The sequence below is a fragment of the Silene latifolia genome, unplaced genomic scaffold (genome assembly GCF_048544455.1).
Source record: "Silene latifolia isolate original U9 population unplaced genomic scaffold, ASM4854445v1 scaffold_20.1, whole genome shotgun sequence".
NCBI classification, from domain to species: domain Eukaryota; kingdom Viridiplantae; phylum Streptophyta; class Magnoliopsida; order Caryophyllales; family Caryophyllaceae; genus Silene; species Silene latifolia.
In genome coordinates, this window is record NW_027413163.1 from 10,994,532 (window position 1) to 11,013,075 (window position 18,544).

An 18,544-nucleotide genomic window follows, 5' to 3' on the forward strand; every position below is an offset into this window, starting at 1 on the left:
ATTCCATCATAAATGGGTACAAATGATTTAGTGGGGATCAATCTAAGTTAATTGATGTAGAGTTGTTTGAAACAGCTGGAATATATCTAAGATATCCGGTAGATAATAAAGTGCAAATTTGGTTGAGATGGTTTCTTGACATTTGTTTATGATTCTTTCATAAGATATTATAATTCATGGAATGAGATATGCAAATACATCTGATTATATTATTGTGTGTCAAAAACTTATGTTTATTACAAACTATTCTAGGCTATATATATACAATAGGAAATCGTTCATTTACGGAAACAAATAATTGTTATGCTATTTACCAAAACAGAGGAGACAAACAGGGGAAGGAGATGATTCTGCCGAGATTGTCTTGAGTTGTGCAACGGCTCCTTGCTTGCTTTGTGCAACGACTCTTAGGATCATATTACCCCCCCGCAAGTTGGGGAGTGGAGAGTCGAGACTCCCAACTTGGAGAGCAAGTCGTCAAAGGAACTCGGACCTAGAGCCTTAGTGAGAATGTCCGCGAGTTGTGCTTTGGTGTGAACATAGCTCGGTGCTATTACACCCATTTGAATTTCGTCGCGGATGAAATGGGAGTCAACTTCGATATGATTTGTGCGTTCGTGAAAGACCGGGTTTCGGGCAATATAGAGTGCCGATTTGTTGTCACATCGAAGCTGAATAGGTAGCGAATGATGGATGTGAGCAAACCTTTTAGCCATTTTAGTTCACAAATTGTAAACGCCATTGTGCGGTATTCGGATTCTGCGGAGGAGCGAGAAACCGTTGTCTGCTTCTTTGTTTTCCATGAGATAGGGGAGGGACCCAGAAATATGATATAAGCGGAGGGGGAGCGGCGGGTGGTCGGGCAGGTGGCATAATTCGCATCACAATAGGCGTTGAGACGGAGGTCACTGTCGGACCGAAGAAGGATGCCCTATCCAGGGGAATTTTTAAGGTAACGGACGACAGTGAGGGCGGCTTGCCACTGATCACTTGTAGGTGCGTTCATAAACTGAGCAAGCGTGTGAACCGAGTACGTAAGCTCCGACCGAGTAATGGTTAGATAAACCAGGCGACCCACAAGGTGACGGTATTGCTGCGGATTAGTGAGTGGATCGGCTTTGGAGAGAGAAAGGCGATGGTTTTGTTCCATAGGTGCATATGCGGGCTTTGACCCTAGGAGACCCGTTTCTTTAAAAATATCGAGGGCGTATTTTCGTTGTGAGACAAAAATCCCGGTTTTATTTCGAGTAATTTCGAGACCGAGAAAATACTTTAGTGTGCCAAGATCTTTCATATGAAAGCATTTGCTTAAGTAATTCTTAAATTGTGCAATGAGAATTATCCCCACAAATGACCAAGTCATCAACATAGACTAAGACGTGTACCTCTGTGTTGGGACGAGAAATGGAGAACAAAGAATGATCATAGGGCAGCCTTTGTTGAAATCCATATTGTAGGAGAGCGGAAGCGAGGTTGGCATACCAACATCGAAGAGCTTGACGGAGGCCATTTAGAGACTTTCGTAAACGGCAGACTTTCCCATCGTTCGATGGGTGAAAACCTGGCGGGGGTTTCATATAGACTTCTTCATGTAGATCGCCATGGAGAAAAGCATTATGAACATCCATTTGGTGAAGGACCCATTGTTTGGCGGCGACGATGGCGAGCAAAGTGCGAACAGTGACGAGCTTAATCGTAGGGGCAAATGTTTCATTATAATCAACGCCTTCAATTTGTCGATTGCCCATTACGACTAGGCGAGCCTTATATCTTTCGATGGATCCATCGGCATTATATTTGATCTTGTAAACCCATTTTGAACCAATTGCTTTCTTCTTGGGTGGTAAAGTTTCAAGTGTCCATGTGTGATTCTTTTCAAGAGCATCGATCTCACGTTTCATAGCGTCTCGCCATTCCGTTACCTGCACAACATCTTTATAAAAACTAGGCTCGTGGTTTTTAGTCACGGCCGACAATAAAATACGATGTTTAGGAGAAAAATTATTATCGCTAAGATAATGAGAAATAGGAAAAGGAGTACCTGAAGCCGATGGTTTGGTAGTGAGTGAATGCAATGAGGGGCGAGGTTTTGAGAGAATAAAACCATTAAGGTTTGAATTGGGTATCTTAATTCGATGCCCCCGTCCCAAAGTTGTCGAGTCAGACGGTTCGGTGGATGAGGTAGAGGGTTCGTTTGTAGATGGTGAAGTAGGGTTGTCAGTTGACGGGGTAGATGTAGTTTCTGGATTGGTTGTGGTCGAGGGAGAAGAAGAGGTGGTGGGGGTGGTTTCCGTGTTGGGAGGAGTGGGAGATGGTGAGGAGGAAACTAGGATGGAAGCCTCGATAGGAGAAGTGTCGAAAACAAATGAGGTGGGATCGTTATCAAGTTCGTGAAGGTTGAGGTTTTTGTAAGGAAATTCTGTTTCGATAAAATTACATTGCGAGACTCAAAATAAGATCCATTATCCAAATCGAAAAGACGGCACCCCTTTTTCCCGAAAGGATAACCAATAAAAACGCATTTTCTGCTTCGTGAAGCGAATTTATCGCGTGAACGATTTAAATTACGAGCATATGCGAGGCAACCAAAAATTCTAATATTTTCGAAAGGGGGTGGTTTATTAAAAATCATTTCATAAGGAGTTTTACCATTTAGAAGGGGTGTGGGAGTACAATTTATTAAGTAAACCGCACTAAGAACACACACTCCCCAAAAATACAAAGGTAGGCTAGCTTGAAAAAGAAGGGCACGTGCCACATTTAAAATATGACGATGTTTTCGTTCCACTCGTCCATTTTGTTGTGGAGTGTCAACTTGAGAGGTTTGAAATAAGATTCCATTGTCGTTAAAAAAAGGAATAAGTGGCCTAAATTCGGTACCATTGTCGGTCCGTAAAATTTTGATTTTCTTTCCAAATTGGCGATCAATCATAGCGAAAAAATTAAGCAAAGTTTGTTTTGTGTCACTCTTGTGACGTAAGAGATATACCCATGTGGAGCGTGAAAAATCGTCTACAATAGTTAAAAAATGTTGGGATCCACATGAGGCATTTTTAGAGTATGGCCCCCATAAATCACAATGTATAAGATCAAATAGAGACGAAGCATGACTAGTACTTAAAGAAAAATGTTCGCGAGTTTGTTTCGCGCGTAAACAAATATCACATGTTTTGCTATGAAAATTGTCCGGAGTTCGAGAATGTTTATTATTAAAAAAAAGGTAAATAACGGGAAATATTGGAAGAGGGGTGCCCCAACCTTCAGTGCCATAGCTTTAAGGGATTGGGAGACCCGGTTAAACATGCATGGCCTTTCTCGTCGCGGACTTGTTGGAGGTAGTAAAGCCCCTCATATTGCTCACTCGCCCCAATCACCGTCTTCGAGATACGGTCCTGAATAAGACACAAATTACGGGAAAATTGAATAGTTAAATTAGGATCAATTAAGAGGCTAGAGACAGAAATAAGGTTGCAATTTAAATTGGCTGCGTAAAGGACATCATGCAAAATTAAACGAGATGATAACTTTACATCTCCACTTTGAGTAGCGATTGTAAGATCGCCGTTCGGAAGACAAACAGAAATAGGAGTAATAGCCTTTAAATTCGAAAAAAAAGAAAGACAACCCGACATGTGATTAGACGCACCGGTGTCCACAATCTAAGTAAAAGGAGAGAAATTACCATTGAGACGGTCAGTGGACTGCTCTGTTTTTCGAGCCTGTAACAAAGTACCGAGTTTATCCAATTTATCCGGTGTCAGAGAGTTCAAATCGAGTTTGTCGAATTGAGCAAGTGATGGTTGGGACGAGGAGGCATTGTTAACAGAAGCCATATGAGCCTTCGGAGGCGGGCCCTGGGGTTTTGTATCAGTGCGAGCAGGCTGAGATTTAACACGCTCATCCGGAACAAAAATTGCATTACTTAAATCAGTAGCATTGGGTCGATATAGATACGGTTACGAGGACGATCACCCCACCATTCGGGGAATTTGCCTGTGACTTGATAGCAAAACTTAAGACTGTGACCCGACGTTTGACAAGCGATACAAAAATATTTAGAAGGTGCAGACGGGTTACGACGATCAATTCTAGTATCACTACGACCGCTACCTGACTGTCATGACCCATGAGTCAGACGAGTCGCGAAAGCCATGGCGGTTGGTGTAGGGTCATAAATAGCAGAAGAAATATTTCGAACGCCCTCATCTTGCAATAGGCGATTATAAACAAGATCTAAAGATGGGAGAGGAGTAATACCAATGATCCGAGAACATGTGCTAGCAAAGCGGTCATCAAGACCTATTAAAAAATCACGTACTTTTTTCTTTTCTCGTCTGGCAGTCATGAGATTCACCCAATTGCAAGCGCATGGGTTGCACGAGCAGGCTGGAAGAGCGTCCAGATCCGCGATGGCATTCCATATTGATGTCAACCGCCCATAATACGCAACCAGAGATTCGGTGGGACCTTGACGGCATGCTAGTAAATCAGCCTGCAATTGATAAACTCGAGCCTCGTTAACCTGAGAAAACGGTTCTTTATATCTGTCCAGACGAGTTTCGCCTCAGGACGAAGGGTTATTTGATTACGTAAGGAAGAATCAATTGTATTATAAATCCACATGGTGACCAACTCGTTGGTTGATTGCCATGTTTCGAAGTCATCAGCGGTAGCAGAAGGTTTGACGATGGTGCCGTCAATATAACCAGTTTTGCCCTTAGCCATAAGAGCAAGAAGAAAGGATCGAGACCATTCGTCGTAAGTATTCCCGTTAAAAACAATTGGGGTAATTATGTGGCCGGTGTTTTCAACTTGAATATACGACAGAGATGGAGATGAAGATTTTGTGGTAGGAATGACTTCTCCATTAGTCATGATGTAGAGATTGTAAGAAAAGAAGAAGAAAAAATGAGACGAAGAAGATGAAGAAGACGGCAGATATGTGTAAAATTAACCTAGAACACTGATACCATATTATAATTCATGGAATGAGATATGCAAATACATCTGATTATATTATTGTGTGTCAAGAACTTGTGTTTATTACAAACTATTCTAGGCTATATATATATACAATAAGAAATCGTTCATTTACGGAAACAAATATTTGTTATGCTATTTACCAAAACAGAGGAGACAAACAGGGGAAGGAGATGATTCTGCCGAGATTGTCTTGAGTTGTGCAACGGCTCCTTGCTTGCTTTGTGCAACGGCTCTTAGGATCATATTATAAGACGATGCATAATGTCGATATTTGGTCTAAACATCACTTAGTATACGGAGTAGGTTTTTTACCAATCTGGCGCGAACTCTTACCTCTTTTACCAATTTGTCACAAATCAAACTTTTTTTACCAATTTGACAAGAACCCTTACTCTTTTTTTTTTTTACTAGTATAGTCATTTGGCCAATTTGGCTTAATAGGATAGGAGTGTCAGATAGAATGTTACCATTCCTATTATGTTGTTATTTTGTCAATTGTTTTTGTTTGTCCTATAATGAATACACTCACATTATCCCCGAAAAAAAAAGCCCTTCCGTCAACCACCATTTTTCCGTGATAAGAATATCAAGGTCTTTGGCATATAGTATGACGATGTTTTATGATTCAACCATTTAACAGAAAACTTACTCTTAAAATAACTAAAACACGATAAAGAAAAAAAAATACTCATAGTCTCATACGTATTTAATTAATTGAGGTACTACCGAAATATATGAAAAGTTTTCATATTTCGAAACCAGGAGCATTAATTTGTCACCGAAATTTATTGTGTGAAAGTTCTATGAAATTCAGTAAATCGGTCACATAATAGTTATTAATGTTGGTCAAGACTAGGGAATGGAAAATGGACGAGACTAAATATTTTTCTTTAATGATAAGATATTGAGGTGGAATACTGGTTGATGGAACATGAAGATTTAGCTTTCTATTCAAAACAAAATTATATATAAGTCAAAACTGCCTAACTACTGCAATTTATTCCAAAGAAAAATTTCCACTTAATTTGGCGTCATTATAACTAAATGGTCTAAATCTAATTTTCGTTCCGGTAGTCCTCCTTACAAATTACAACGGTTGTAAGTTACAATAACAAATGTTATGTCCAGGGATGAAATTTGTTATATTATCAAACTGTGGTCTAAGTAAGCATGTAACAAGTGACCTATAAGTAAAGTTAATTCGTATAAAAAAAAAAAGTAAAGTTAATAAAATCTCATGCACAAAAATAAAATTGCAAATTATAGAATAAGATCAAGCTCAACAATCATTAATTATCGCTTGAATAAAATTAGATAGGTAGCGTGATACATCAAAGAGAATATTTGATACCCTTAAAGTCCTAACTCATACTCCCTATCTTCCCAGTAAGGATCATTTGTTCCATTGAATAAAATTAGATTTTATTCCTTTTTAAAATCAACTTTTTTAAAATTACTTCCTTTGAAATTTGTTTTGAAAATTACTCTCTTAAGTTACATTTTTTGCTAAAATGACTCCCTTAAATTGCATTTTTTCCTAAAATTGTTTCAAAACTCCAATTTAAGTTGACTTATTTCCTCTCTTTTGAACTCCCCCTATATTTGTTTACCTAGTGATAACTTTCAAAATATAGATTGCCTAAGTCACAAACGAAATAAGTTGAAAAACAGACGAAATAAGTCACTTAAAGTGAAGTTTGAAAGCAATTTTAGCAAAAAAAAAAAATGCAACTTACGGGAGTAATTTTAACAAAAAATTTCAAAAGGGAGTAATTGTAAAAAAAAATTAATTTCAAAAGGCAGTAAAATCTAATTTAGGCCTGTTCTTTTGGACTTAATTTAGGTTCTAATATGTTGATTCGGCTCTCTTAAGTTCAGTTCAGTTTAGCTCCATTTAGTTCAATTCAGTTTATTTCAGATCAGTTTATTTCAGTTCAGTTCAACATTATAAATTATTACTCTTATTTTTATTTTTATTATTAATATTATAGTTACCAAAATATTAGTATATAATTATTATATTATTATACTTATTATTACAATTTTATTTATATTTAATATATTTATTTATTATTATATTATTATGATTAATAGTAATATTAGTAGTATTAATATTTATTATTATTATTATTATTATTATTATTATTATAACTATTATTTTATTCATATTATTTATAATATATTTGTTCTTATTCTTCTTTCTCTTCTTCTTCTTATTATATTTAATTTTAAATTAAAATAATTATTATACTTATTAGTATACTTATACTTATACTTTATTATTATTATTATTATTATTATTAATTATATTTATTATTATTATTATTATTATTATTAATTATATTTATTATTATTATTATTATTACTATTATTATATTCATATTATTTATAATATATTTGTTCTTATTCTTCTTTCTCTTCTTCTTCTTCTTATTATATTTAATTTTAAATTAAAATATTTATTATACTTATTAGTATACTTATACTTATACTTATACTTATTATTATTATTATTATTATTATTATTATTATTATTATTATTATTATTATTATACTTATTATTATTATTATTATTATTATTATTATTATATTATTATTATTATTATTATTATTATTATTATTATTATTATTTATAATGTTATCGTTTGTATTAATAAATCTATTTTATTGTTGTTGTTGTTGTTGTTGTTATTGTTGTTGTTGTTGTTGTTGTTGTTGTTGTTGTTGTTGTTGTTGTTGTTGTTATTATTATTATTATTATTATTATGATTATGATTATGATTATTATTATTATTATTATCAGTTCAGTTCAGTTTAGTACACCTCAGGTCCATTAAGTTCAGTTCAGTTCAGCTCCATTAAGTTCAGTTTTGTTTAAATAAATTCACTCCAAAAGAACAGGGTATTACTCTAGCTTTCAATTAATTTATTTTGTGAGAGGGGAATAAAACAAGTACTCCTTCTGTCCCGTTCATTTGTTGTTCTTTTTTCATTTTGGAGGGTCTCAGTCAATTGTTGTGCTTTCTATTTTAAGAATGAACTTAATGAGCAATTTGACCATTCACACTCAATTTGTTCCATTTGTCATTTAGTAAGTGCCGCACTCCTTTTCCTTGTTATTTGTGTCAAAACCTGATAAAATGTATGTATCATGGAAGCCATTGATGTAAGCTTGTAAGCTTTACTTCAGTATACTTCAGAAAATCAGAGAGAATTGATTGAGTTGATAGAAGAAGAAGAGAGTAATTTAACGTGTGTTTGTATTATGTAAAAATGAGAAAGATAAATTACATTTGCATATGTACATGTATTTATACTGATTCTCTACTACCTTAATGACTAAGTAAATCTAGATATTTACATTGATTTGTGTTGACTGAACAATACAATAATGAGAACTACATTAGGTCGATTGTATCTTTGAGTCAGTCTTGATTGTGTATTGAGTCAGATTATAACTAACTTCCAAACTCCAACTGAGACAATGCTCAATGCAGTCACTGAGGGAGGTGATGCTGTTTGTTGCAGTCAGTGAAACTTTGCTGCTTGTGCTCCGTTTATTCCTCCAATAGCCCCCCTTCAAGTTGGACTTGGAGGGGACATGACAAGGCCTAACTTGGAAGCAAGATAAGCATGCTGGTGCTCGCCAAGTGCTTTAGTCATAATGTCGGCAATCTGATGTGCTGTGCCTATATGCTTAGTTTGTATCAATCCTTCAGCAATCCTTTCTCTAATATAGTGACAGTCAAGTCGCAAGTGTTTTGTTCTTTCATGGAATACGGGATTGGCCGCGATTTGTTGTGCTGCCTTGTTGTCACAATGAAGGGTGATAGGAGTTGGAACAGTCACTTCAAAATTATGCAATAATGCTTCAACCCATACGATTTCACTAGATGTTTGGCTCATACTCCTGTATTCTGCTTCTGCAGACGATTTACTCACTGTGTTTTGTTTTTTAGTCTTCCAGGAGATCAATGAATTACCAAGAAAAATGCAAAACCCAGTTAATGATCTGCCAGTGAAAACGCAAGTCCCCCAGTCTGCATCACAGTAGCTGGTGAGGACCAGATTATTATGAGCAGCATAGAACAGACCAAGATCCATGGTATGCTTCAGATATCGGACTAGATGTAGGGCTGCTAGCATGTGAGGTAACCTGGGAGTGCTCAGAAATTGGCTTAACTGCTGGACAGAATACGAGATGTCTGGCCTAGTTAAGTTTAGGTACAAGAGCCTCCCAACCAACCTTCTGTAATCTTCAGGGTCATCAAGCAGATCTCCTTCCTCAGTAGATAACTTTAAGCCTTTGGGAAGAGGGAAAGGAGACGGATTGCAATCTACCATGTTAGTATCCTTGAGAATATCTAAAATGTATTTTCGTTGATTAAGAACTATCCCTGAAGCAGATCTTGCTACCTCAATCCCTAAAAAATACCGTAGCTGTCCCAAATCCTTAATAGTGAATGCTTGATCTAGTGAGTACTTCACCCTACTGATCTCGTGTTCATCATTTCCTGTGACTAAGAGATCATCCACATAAACCAACACAGCTGTGTAAGATGAATCAGAGGTGATTTTGGTGAAGAGAGAATAGTCTTCCTTTGACTGAACATAACCAAAATTTGTGAGAAATCTAGTAAGCTCCAAATTCCATTGTCGTGAGGCTTGTTTAAGGCCATATAAAGAACGTTTGAGCAGGCAAACTTCTCCTGGTTTTCCTTTGTGATATCCCAGGGGTATATCCATGTAAACTTCTTCATCGAGGTAACCATGAAGAAATGCATTGTTGATATCAAGTTGATGCAATTTCCAGTTCTTGGCAGCTGCAATAGCAATTAGGGTGCGTACAGTGGTGAATTTGGCTACAGGACTAAAAGTATGTTTGTAATCTTTGCCTTCAATTTGATTGTAGCCTTTGGCCACAAGTCTTGCTTTATATCTTTCAACAGTCCCATCAGGTTTGAATTTTACTTTGTAAACCCATTTAGTGCCAATGGTTTTCTTGCCTGGTGGTAGGGTAGTTAGGACCCAGGTGTGGTTATCTTCAAGGGCTTGAAGTTCTTTGCTCATAGCTTCAACCCACTGGGGATTGTCCTGGGCTTGTTTATAACAAGAAGGCTCATATACTGTTAATGCTGTTTGTAAGGAAGTGATGTACTCGGGAGAATAGGCGCCTAAATCAGAATGTTGTAAGACTGAGAAAGAATGAGAGTTTGTAGTATTTGGGGAGGATGGTATATCTGCTGATGTATGACACAAGGAAGCAGGAATGCCTTTACAGTCAAAAGCAGTTAAACCAGGTGGAGGGCGCTTATTTCTGACTGATTTCCTGATGGTGTGAGGTACAGTATGAGAAGAAATGGACTGCTGGGGTGATGGAATGGAGGATGTGAAAGATGGTGGAGAATGAGTGTTAGTACTAATATTATGTGGATTAGTAGGGGAAGGTGTAAGTTTATTTGAGGAATTATTGACAGTGTCAGAGGTTGAATATGTATCACTGACAGTATGTACAGGAGTACTAGCATTTTGATGTGAATGAGAAGCTGTAGTAGCATTATTATTTGTAGTTTGATTACTATGATGTGACGAGTTATTATTGTGAGAAGAAGTAGAAGGAAAATAAAATGAAGTATCCAAAGGTGAAGAATTGGGCATAGGTAAATATGAATTAGATTGATTTGAAAAAACAGGCTCAGTGTCTTCATATGGAAAGGTTTTCTCGTCAAATATGACATCTCTGCTGAGTATGATTTTTTTGCTTTGAAGATCAAACAACTTGTATCCTTTTTGTCCAAAGGGGTAACCCAACAATATACATTTCTTTGCTCTTGGTTCGAATTTATCAGGCAAATGTTGTGCTGCATAGCACAAGCATCCAATAACTCTCAGATGATTGTAATCTGCTGGTTTGTTGAACAAAACTTCAGTAGGAATTTTCCAAGAAAGTACAGATGAGGGCATGAGATTGATTAAATGTGTGGCAGCCAATATTAATTCACCCCAAAATTTCTTGGGTAAACGTCCCTGAAACCTGAGTGCCCGAGCTGTTTCTAGAAGATGACGATGTTTTCTTTCTACCCGTCCATTTTGCTGAGGGTTACCAGGTAAACTTCTTTGATGAACAATCCCATGCTGAGCAAACAAAAGATTGCATTCCTTCTGAAAAATCTCAGTACCATTGTCACTTCTAACAGTCTTGACTTTGACTGGCGGGTATTCACATAAGTTTAAAATTGACCAATGTCTGATGAACTTCAGTTTTATTCTGAAGTAATGTAGTCCATGTAACTCTACTATAATCCTCCACAATAGTTAAGAAATAGGAGGCACCTGTGAGGGACTTAGTTCTATAGGGACCCCACAGATCTATATGAAGCAACTCAAAAGCTTTAGTGGTAAAAGAATTGCTAACAGGATAAGGAGATTTATGATGCTTTGCAAAAATACATGCTTCACACTGAAAATTGTCAATTTTATTCATTCCTGAGTACATAGGTATATGCTTAAGTCTAGACACAGAGGTGTGACCTAGTCTTGCATGAGCTAGTCTCAGATTATCAACATGAAAAGGGGAAACAGTCATAGCTGTATGACAAAGTACATTGGAATTGGAAACTATCTTAGTTACATTTTGTTTATTGTTATGCATCTTGAAAAGATAAACTCCTCCAAATTTCTTCCCATGGCAAAAGACTTGCTCAGTGGTAGGGTCCTGAAAAGACCAATTAGAATCAGTGAACTGAGCATTTAAACCAGTATCATGTAATACCCGTCCAATGGACAGCAGATTATGAGTGAAACCAGGAATATAGAGAACATCTCGCAACAGAATTGCATCAGTGAGACAAATATCACCAACAATTTTGACATCTTTAATGGTCCCATCAGGTAGTCCTACTCTGATAGGCTTAACCAAATCTTTAGTAGACACAAATAAAGTGGCATTATAGGTGATGTGATTAGAAGCTCCTGAGTCTACTATCCAATAATCAGCACAATTTGTATGCAACACAGAATTGGCTGTATCAAATACAGTAGAAGTGAGCAAAGTACCTGCAAAGTTCACAGATTGTGAGCTTTGTGCTTGAGTATGTGAAGAAGACCTGTTCTGTGAGAGACCTGGAATATCCCCTGACTTAACTAGCTTGACAAATTCCTTAAACATAGCCTGAACAACACCAGGATCAACAGTAGCATCTCTATCTTGATCTTCATCATTAAATGGATCATCTTCCAGTTCCTCAGCATTTGCTGCAATGTGCTTGTTGTCAGGTCCTCTATAACCTCTTTCACCAGGTCCAGGATAACCATGAAGCTTATAACAACGATTTCTGAGATGTCCTTCTCTATTACAGTAAGTACAGACAAATTTTGGCTTTTTGAATTCACCAGAATTATAGTCATTGCGAGATTCTGGTCTGTGAAATGCATTCTGAGCATTGTCTGATGGAGAATAGTCAGCATCCTTCCTGTAAGTATTAGCATAACCACCTCCTCCATTAGAATAAGGCTTGTTATAACCATTGCCTCCACTGGTGGCATTATGATGCTTCTGAAAATTGCCTCCAGCAGATGAAGTACTAGTATGATCTTTATTATATTTGGAATGATATGACTTAGGAACAGCCAAGGCCATATCATCTTGCATAACACCTTTGCCTTTATCAACATTACTGATAGTCTTCTGCATCTCAATTTGCTGAATTCGAAAAAAAGCTTGATTGACAGTAGGAAGAGGATCACAAGCTAGAATTTGACTTCTGACAGTTTCATACTTGCTGTCTAGTCCCATGAGAAAATCAATAAGTTTGTGGCGATTGTCTCTTTCAAGCATCTTTTTGAGCAAGGTGCAAGAGCATTTACTTATTGCTCCACACTCACATTCTGGTAAGCCATCCAGACTGCTAAGATCTTCCCAAACAGACTTGAGCTTGCCAAAATAATCAGCAACAGATTGATTATTAGTTTGAATTGTATGCATCACATCCTTTCTCAGCTGATATAAGAAAGGTGCATTAGCTTGACAATAACGCTCCTTAATCTCCTCCCACAGTTGCCTGGAAGTAGTGACATAGAGCAAACTTTCAGAGATCTCTGGAATCAACGAATGAAGAATCCAGCAGAGAACATTATAATCCACTCGTATCCAGTCTTGATAAGTTGCTGCAGTCTCAGAAGGCTTCGGATAATTTCCATTAATGAAACCAAGCTTGTTCTTGGAGATAAGCGCCATTTTCACAGCTCTTGACCATTTGACATAATGCTTTCCATCAAACGGTGCAGAAACGAGATGAAGACCAGAAATGTCTCCAGGAGCAAGATATAAAGGATCCTGCATTCTAATAACACCAGTACTCACACCAGACATAGCAGACTGCGGATTTTCTTCAGAATTCACCATTGTTGAAGAGAAAAGGACTTGAAAATTAGTAAAAATGAAGCAAAATATGTGTTATGAAGTTTATGGAAGAAAAGTAGCAAATCAATTGAAAGAAATTGAAGAAAAATTGTTGATTTTGTGAAGAAAAATGTGCGGAAAAGAAGAAAAGATATGCAGAAACTACGCAGGATCACTCCCTTGTAGCTCTGATACCATGATAAAATGTATGTATCATGGAAGCCATTGATGTAAGCTTGTAAGCTTTACTTCAGTATACTTCAGAAAATCAGAGAGAATTGATTGAGTTGATAGAAGAAGAAGAGAGTAATTTAACGTGTGTTTGTATTATGTAAAAATGAGAAAGATAAATTACATTTGCATATGTACATGTATTTATACTGATTCTCTACTACCTTAATGACTAAGTAAATCTAGATATTTACATTGACTGTGTTGACCAGAATCTGTTACAATAACAGAATTCTGTTAGGCTGACTGTATGCTGAGTCAGAGTGCTGACTGTGTATTGAGTCAGATTATAACTAACTTCCAAACTCCAACTGAGACAATGCTCAATGCAGTCACTGAGGGAGGTGATGCTGTTTGTTGCAGTCAGTGAAACTTTGCTGCTTGTGCTCCGTTTATTCCTCCAATAAAACCAAAGGACAGCAAATGACCGGAACGGATAGAATATAAACTATTAATTGAGACAAAATGAGTAAATCCTACTCAATATTATCATTAAAATGTATAGTCTTCACAAGTTTTTGGCATTTACAATGATAAAACAGCCCAATAGGACTAGTCATATATGCTGTGTGTTCCTTGGATATCCTTAATTTCAAGAGATTACAGTGGAAATTATGTCAAATTCTAGACAATGTGACTAGTCACATATGCGTTTACCCTAATAAACGGGATTTCTCTCGTCAAGACCACCGACGACCTATTAATTTAGGTACACATCAATAGCCATTGTCGAGTCTAATCTTAACGTCGGAATAAAAATTACTCCCTTCATCCTGGTTAATTGTTGTCATTTGCTTTTGGCACAAAGATCAAGGAAATAGAAGGGGAGCCAATTACTAAATGACAAGTATAATAAATTGAGTTTAAATGATCAAATTACTCTTCAAATTCATTATTAAAATAGACTGAGACACCTCAAAATGGAAAATGATAACAAAAGACCGGGACAGAGGGAATACTTGACTATTTCAAGATTTAAGACGATTACTCCTTCTTAAACAAGACTTATAGTAGTCTTTTAATGGTTGTAAGTTAAAAGGAAGGATTGATATACGGTTATAATTCTCATTTATAAGTATTACTAGTTTTAAACCCGTGCAAAATTGCACGGGTATGTATTTGGGCCGGTATTAATATTTTTGGATGTATTTTTTTTCTTGTATTTCTATTCTACTTATTGGTCTAAATCAGCGATCTACATAATTAATGTTTAAACTTGTTACAAATACGTGTTCACATGCAATGGTTTAAGAGAAAATAACGTAATCTACTATTGTAAATAAAATTTGCCTACATAAAAAAACTTTACATCCCGATAAAAGAAATATAATTTAATATATAATCAACTTTAACATATGCAAATTATTCTAAAAATTGAAAAATTTCATGATAGACTACATTAGTAGTCGTGGTAGAAGTACGCATATCTGAATCACAAATTTCATGATAGACTACATTAGTAGTCGTAGTCGAGCAATATGCACTCTATTACCTAAGAGAGTACGTCTTATCACGTGTGCCTCCAGATCAGTCACAATTAGTCTCGTACCATTACACAACCCACGTGATTGATCAATGTTTCGCAAAAGCATCACCATAACACCGACCTTCAACCTCAATTGTTGATTCGGGAGTCCGACACATTTTATACTGTTGATGAATTCAGTAGAGTGAATGTCACCGTCACCTGTACCTCTGTCATCACTACACACCTCATCGAAGCTTAAATAATTTCTCTCATCCTTTTTAATAAGCGACAAAACATATTCATTTACTGATTCAACAATCTCGTGAGTATGGGCGAGGATTGCCCTTTGCTAGAGATATTCCGGATTTCACAATTGTGCAAGCAGATCCAGATAAGTGACATTTACTAATGTCTTAATAGGATTCGTACACGGTTTTAAGTTGTGGACGGGTTTAGTGCGCGACTGATAGTAAATTTGCCATAATTTTTGCTCCAAGTAAATAAATCCTCGGATTTTTTTTTAAAAAAAAATATATGTTAAATTTTTACAATTGTTTAATTATCGTGTTATATTTTAGAAAAATATTTATTAAAACAATTTTTAATCATTTGTGTGATAATTTTTAAAAATTTGTAAATTTAAATATTTCAACAAATGTCAACATTTATTTGTTTTTTAAAAGATAAAAAAATAAATTTTGCTTGAAACGCTTGTTGAACAGTAAATTTACTCGGTAGCGTATCATTGTCACCTACCATTTTCGGTGTGCGCGGCTGGTAGTTAAGTTGCCGAGTTTTTTTACTATAAGTAAATACTCCGTCATGATTTTTTTAAAGAATATATCATACTATCTAGTTTAAAAAAATTATGCATGTAATTTATTCGCATTATATGTAATTCACTCCCGTAATTAAATATAAATCCTTCTCGTAATTATGTAATTTTATTGTTATTTTTTTTTTAAATTATGTAAATCAATAATTTGTAATTAGTTTCATTTATTCCGATTTGTAATTCATTCCGCTTATATGTCATTAATTTCATTTATTCGGAATGTATAAAATTATTTCATAGTATTTGTTCTAAGACGGAATTTGTCGCATGTTTGTATTGACGGATTCTGAAGAAATAAATACTTTGCACACTAACGGGTCCCACCATAACTTGAATTTCCAAAAAAAAAAATTAAAAAAAAAAGTTGTATTAATGATGTGGCGCGTCCTGGAATCAGTATTGTCTTCTGAATTAATAAAGATAAGATTTTATCTCACCGTTACATTTACTATTTAATAACACGCTATCCAGTTTATTTAGATAACTTCTTCAATTATCAAGGATGAAGGGTGTATATATGGTAGAAGGAAAGGCAGTAGGAAAATAAGATATCGAAATAAGATAAATGATCCATACACCTAAAATAATGGGGATTTAGCAAATTAACCACATAATTTATGAACTATGTGCAAATTAACCCCCTAAGTTTCACTTGTAGTAAATTAGCCTCATAACGTCCCAAAAATGTGCAATTAAGCACAAATCAAGTTTTTTACCATTTTCTTAAATAAAACCTATTGTTTTCTATTATAAAAACTATTATAAATATATTTCTTATATAATTAAATATAATATTTACATATTCAACGAAAAATGCGAACCAATTTTAATATAAACAAAAATCTGGTCATGTAACTTTTCATGGTAACATCACTAACAAGTAACAAGTTTCATATTAGGAACATTTTTCGCCAAATAAATTATAAAAAATATTTGAACATGTTTTTTAATAAACAAAAATTTTAGGATTAAAATCTAATCAAAAATTTTGATTTTGAATAATAATAAATATTTAATTAGCAAATTTTATTCTTAAAAATTAGATATGTGGTTAATTGCACATTAAGAGAAACTTATGGGGTTGAATTGCTACATTTACAAGTTAAAGGTTTGATTGCACATAGTATCAAACTTATGAGAGTGATTAGCTATACAACCAAAATGTATGAGAAGCATATCATGATTAAAGTTCAAAGATAATAATAGCTGTAAGAGCACGATACTCGGTTTCAGCAGAAGATCGAGAAATAGTGTGTCGGATTTGCAACGAAGGGGGTACAGCCAAATGTATTTCTTAATATAATATCAGCAACATACATAATCCATTTATGAATTTATTGTGATAATCATATATTGGCTATAATGCAATTCAATGACTCATTGAATGCTATAGCACTACAATTTATAAATATTACTCCGTATTATAACATTCTCCTATTAGAGAAATAACCTTGTACAGTTATACGTACGGTTCCCTTGAACTATACTAATAGGAATATTTATAATAGTTGGGCCTCAACCATCATAAATATTCCTATTATATACAAATCAAGGGCAAAATGTAACAGCATAATTAGTACCACTAGGACAAGTAAAAGTACTTGTAGGATCATCCTTAGGGTAACTATAAGCAGTAGGGCACAAACCCTTAAAATACTTGGAATAATCGGTGGGCTGGCAGCTACCGGAATTACAACAATACTCATCCGTCTTAAACACCGTGCATGGGTTGTTACAACCTCCATTAGTCTTAAGCTGACTAGGGCATTGGCCGTTAACGTCCGCGGTACACGTGGGACCACTAGTACATCCGTTAGAGACGGGTACAAATGTCATTGGGACGTTGAACCCGTCAACCAATGAGATGTCAAAGAAATCAAGGTTGTTAAATTGGTTAAGGGAGTACTCAGCTAAAGTGTTAGGGGGTGTACCATATGCGGTGCACTGTAGGACCCCACCGCAGTCTCCAGTGGTACACTGGAGACCATTACCCCCAGTTGAGGTACAACCTGTCCGGGCCCAAATACGGGCACTTGTCTGGCCTGGATTGGCTGTGACGGTCCATGTGTCACCAGAGTTCATCTGTTGGCCACCGCCTGGGACGGCTGCGGCCCAGACAGTGTAAGGGCAATTGTTTTTAACAGTAAAGGTAGCTGCATTAGTGGTAGTAGAGAGTATGAGGACTAGTAGGGTGTAGAAAATTGGGAGGCATTTCAAGTTGGTCATTTTGAAACAAATGGAAAATGTTTACTAAAATTTTTAAAGCTAAGTTGTTTTTGATGATTTAGGGGTGAAGATCGTTTGGTTTAAATAGGCAATAAGGTTTGAAAGATCAAAGATACTTCTGTTAAATTTAAGTATATGCTTAATTGCTTGTGACTTTTTTGTCTCCTTTTTGATGTTGGCCTAAATGTGATTAAGTGTTTGTACTACTGAATTGATTAAATCACTACTAATACATTGAATGAATGAATCAATGATGCACATACATCTCACAATTCTAGAAAAATATTACTGTTAACATAAAAGTTAATTTTTATGACTATGACGAAAGTTATTTTAAGACCTCTCTTACATTAAATATATTTTTTTCTTTTATTTTTAGTTGCGAAATTAAATTTTGGTT

General features: G+C 35.6%; 1 protein-coding gene across 1 annotated transcript; it reads right to left on the reverse strand.

Moving 5' to 3' along the window:
• Positions 1 to 17,194: 17,194 nt before the first annotated feature.
• LOC141638498 (protein P21-like) lies at positions 17,195 to 18,215 on the reverse strand. The gene is made up of 2 exons (XM_074447911.1): positions 17,459 to 18,215; positions 17,195 to 17,400 (listed from the first exon to the last, which is right to left on the reverse strand). The coding sequence occupies exon 1, from the start codon at positions 18,142 to 18,144 to the stop codon at positions 17,467 to 17,469; it is 678 nt and encodes a 225-aa protein (XP_074304012.1). The 5' UTR covers positions 18,145 to 18,215; the 3' UTR covers positions 17,195 to 17,400; positions 17,459 to 17,466.
• Positions 18,216 to 18,544: the final 329 nt, after the last annotated feature.